The sequence below is a fragment of the Nematolebias whitei genome, chromosome 1 (genome assembly GCF_014905685.2).
Source record: "Nematolebias whitei isolate Nwh7 chromosome 1, NemWhi1, whole genome shotgun sequence".
Classification (NCBI taxonomy): domain Eukaryota; kingdom Metazoa; phylum Chordata; class Actinopteri; order Cyprinodontiformes; family Rivulidae; genus Nematolebias; species Nematolebias whitei.
The window spans coordinates 49341455-49345676 of NC_056498.1; the positions used below are offsets into that span (position 1 = coordinate 49341455).

Sequence of the window (4222 nt, forward strand, 5' to 3'; positions counted from 1 at the left end):
AAAACTGCAGAGTCTGTATGAAGGTTTGGTTCGTGCTTCGAGTACTCAAAATCAGCCGATTTATGAGCTAAACTGTAAGATGGAAGTGATTTGCGAGAATCGCAGGCCACCTGCGACTTCTGGGACTTGCCAGCATGTTGGGAATGACCTTGGAGGGGGCTCATAAGCACGGACCAGTGGAATGCCCACAAAGCTGGCCATTTTGGATCTTGAAAGTACCAGCAGAACTCAAGGCTGACAAGAAAAAAAAACAGTCTGCCATAAAAATCTACAATTGTGGCTTATCTGAATCTGACTCACCGTTTGGCCTCGAAGCAGGCCGACATCAAATTTCTCCTGGGATATGCATAAACTAAGGAAAGCTATGTCTATCACATCCCCCCCAAGAACTTCTGTGAATGCTTATCAAAGCTATACCGGCTGACCAACATCTTATCAGGACTATGTTCTATCTGGAAGTGCTTCATGGACAAATCTCACCATCTTGTGTCAAATGCATATGTAATGTGTTTATAAATGTGCTGGCTGGTAGAGTTTTTTATGTCTTAAATTGTGTCCTGATAGGACAAGATGTGAAGAGATCTTTTTTTGTAATACCACTATCTTCTCCTCATGGCTTTTTCCCCTTTTCTATCTAAAAAGTATTCTGAAAAAGGATAACAGGCCGCGCTCTCAAGGAGCAGCAGAAACGTGCACTACACCCATCTTTCGGACGACTGTACGAACATAATCTCATTGTATTTCGGTACAATGATGATAAAGCTTATTCTGATTCTGACATGCGGGTTAGGGTTCCTGCCGTATTCCAAAGCCATTTACCACTACTCAGGGAGAGAAACGTGAACGTTGGATTCAACTCGTGGTCGGGTTGGCTTCAATCGGACAAATGTAAACAGGAACATGTGTGTACATGTTAAATATGACATGTTACATTAAAAATGCCATCACCATCATGGCATTCTCTACCTGGAGGAGTCTAAAAGTGGTTTACATCTAAAATTAGCAAAGCAGTGGAGAAAAGTTCCTTTCTTTTTCCAACCCAAATATAGACTGTAGAGAACATATTGAAGGGATGGAAGTAAAAACTTGTAATGGAAATGAATGCATTTTTATATAAGATAAATATAGGATTTAAAAACGGCATTTATAATGATGGGTGCATTTTTCCCAAAGCAAAGTGACTAATAGATTTTGTTTCCTCACTCCCTGTGAGAGGCTGTCCCCCCCCCCACAAGACCTTCTGAGGTTTAAACCACCCGAGGTCTCCATTTCTCCTCCTCAGGACCAGTCTGAGCCTCTGCCCACATTCAGACGGTGCGATTTTCACGATTAGGGCGTTCTTGTTTGTTTAACTTTTTCAGCTCAGACTTCAGGTCAGTTGCTTCCTGTCGATCATTCGGGTTCTTACACAGCAAAGAGTTAATTATCATGTACTGAAAAGCAAAAATAAAGAAGAATGAGATGCGCGGAGCATAATGAACATAATTACGCTCCAACATTATTTAAACTTTATTTAGCTTATAAATCAGCAGGTATAGAAAGATTAGTTTATTTACCTCTCGGGGAAAAACTTTTGAAAACTCTTCGGGAAACTTCTTGCTTCTTAAGTCCTCCCAGATCTAGTCGTCACAACAAATTTAAGAAAGAAAAAAAGAGCACGTTTGTTTGGTTTAGAAAACTGATTTGGTTGTTTAAAAGAATACCAAAAAGAAATACAGGATTACAAATACAGAAAAAAGTAAAAGATTGATAGAAAGGTGAGGTTAGCTCTATATTTTTGTAAAGTAAATGTAAATAGGATCCGATGTAACACAGTAATATACAGTAGTTGTAGGTAGTAATTAAAAAAACTGAAAATAAAGTTATCAAAGTTCATGCTCAATCATCCAGGTACAAAAATCCAATAATGGTCAGTCAGGTCATCTGGACAGTTTCTTTTTTGTGGAAAGACGTTTCGCCCTCTATCCAGAGGGCTTCATCAGTCTGAGGAGTCCCAAGTAGACTGTTTTCCCCGCTAAGCAGTGCACTCCTTTAGTGGACCAACCAGTTTGCTGGTGATAAGACGGTAGAAGATCAAAATAAAGTTCTTATTTACAAAAAACTCACCTTTGCTCTTTCGTGGTAGGTCACAGCGGAAATATTCCACAGGAGCTCAAAGAGGATCAAACCCAAAGCAAACATGTCCACCTTCCGGTCATATTCACTCTCCTTCTGTTTGGACATAAAAATTAAACGAAGTTTAAAAAAAAAAGGGTCATAGTAGAGCAGTTATGTTACTAAATATTACTCTTCAACCCAAAAGGTTGAAATATTTTTATAAATTCTGACACATTTTCTCACCGTAACTGAACGGTTGTGTGCACCTTAACTTCAATAAATGAAATATAAACGTATGGTATGTAAAATACTATCAAATAAAGCTTGAATCTAAGGCTCAACTAAGTTGTGACCTTAAAATCTGAGGATGACTTCTGTTGCGACTTGGCGCTATAGAAATAAACTGAATTGAACTGAATTGTTGTTTAGCTCACCTGCTCTGGAGCCATGTAGGATTTGGTTCCTGGTCCTTGAGTTCTATCTATCAGGTTTTCATCGCCGACGTTGGTGTCGATGGTGACCAATCCAAAGTCTCCAATCTTCACCTTTTCATCTTTTCCGAACATGATGTTGGGAGGCTGATGAGCGAAAAACAAAGACAGCTTTTAAACCACACCTCAGGCATCTTGAATTAAATCCAAGTGATTTTGGTCCTGACACAACCAAAATGTACAGCAGATCACAAGGCTCTATATTAGAGCTGTCATTTCTAACCCGGGCCCGAAGCCCGGCCCTAATTCAGGCTGGACCGGGCCATAATAATGTGCTGGTTGGGCAGGCCGGGTCAGTGTTGGGCTTTTGATTGAGTCAATGGATGCGCGTAGCTGACGCGGGCCGTTTGACTGCGTGCTGACCGGACAGTTGAAAGAAGTTAAAAAATGTTCAGTTAAGCTTCAGATGAACAACTGCCGGCGATCCATCCAAAGCCCAAATGGACTCAACCGCTGAGTCAGCCGACGTGCGCAGCCGAAGACCCAATTTGCCGAATGGGTTTGAAAACAGGTGAGATCCCAAAATATCCTCGCAGACATGTCAGAGCAGGGTCCATGTCTGAATAATGCAGAATGCAGGCAGAAGCAGAGATTTAATGCACTTTGACGGCCATGAAACGGACAAACACCCCCCCAGCTCCGATCCATCTTCTGCACCCTTTTACTCAGTCGCATCCACTGACAATTAATAACTATAATAACTATAATATTATAATAACTAATAATCTGCTGACTCTTGATAATAAACAAGAATTCTTATATCTTCCTTTCTTTGAAATAAGTTTTAAAATCATGTCAAACTGATTTGCTTACAAAAGCAGTAAAAGTTTAATTAAAAATGTCTGGGGGTTTTTCAGGTTCAGAGATTTAATTACAATTAATTCATCGGGTCGGGTTTGGAAATAATGGCTATGGGCTGGGGCCAGGTCGGATCGGATTTTTTTCAAGGTTCAAGGTTCTTTATTTGTCATATGCACCACATGTGGTACACGTGGTGGAACGAAATTGTGTACGCAGGGTCCCAGTTACATCCAACAATAAAATGTAAAAGAAAAACAATGATAACATCTAAGATATGAACTAAGGAAACATTAACTACAAATACGCTAAGCACCAATAGCATAAAAACAATAAACACAATACGCAGAACAGCAGCACGAACACGAGTCTGTGTGAGCAGATAAGCATGAATGAACACAGCAACATGAAACAGATCAGCAGCAACATGAAACTGATCAGCAGCAACATGATGTGATTTTTCACAGTGATTATTAGAGATTCAAGAGTCTAACAGCTTCAGGGTAGAAGCTGTTCCTCAGTCTAGTGGTTCTACACTTCATGCTCCTTAACCTCCTGCCTGAGGGGAGCGGGGCAAAAAGTGTGTGTGCTGGGTGAGTGGAGTCCTTCATGATGCAGGTGGCCCTCTTCCTGCATATAGAGGTGTAGATGTCTGTGATGGTGGGTAGACTGACTCAAACAGATTTCTGTGCAGCCTTTACTACTTTTTAGGCCCAAATACAACTCTACTCTATATAAAGGTAAAGTCACTAGAAATTTCTAAAGGTTTTTAAATCATAGATTCTAGAAACTACACCTAAACCATAGAAACTACAGATAGAATATAAAAACTACAC

At 40.2% G+C, this 4222-nt stretch overlaps 1 protein-coding gene across 1 annotated transcript in view; it reads right to left on the bottom strand.

The window, feature by feature from the left end:
* Positions 1-1303: 1303 nt before the first annotated feature.
* The window catches only part of LOC119424292 (interferon-induced, double-stranded RNA-activated protein kinase), a 16982-nt gene continuing 14063 nt past the window's right edge, over positions 1304-4222 (bottom strand). Inside the window, exons 12-15 of the mRNA XM_037691789.1 lie at positions 2532-2675; positions 2107-2211; positions 1557-1619; positions 1304-1433 (exon numbers count right to left, since the gene is read on the bottom strand). Of these exons, the coding sequence (XP_037547717.1) occupies positions 1308-1433; positions 1557-1619; positions 2107-2211; positions 2532-2675 (438 nt within the window). The 3' untranslated portion in view covers positions 1304-1307. The remainder of the gene's footprint in view (positions 1434-1556; positions 1620-2106; positions 2212-2531; positions 2676-4222) is intronic.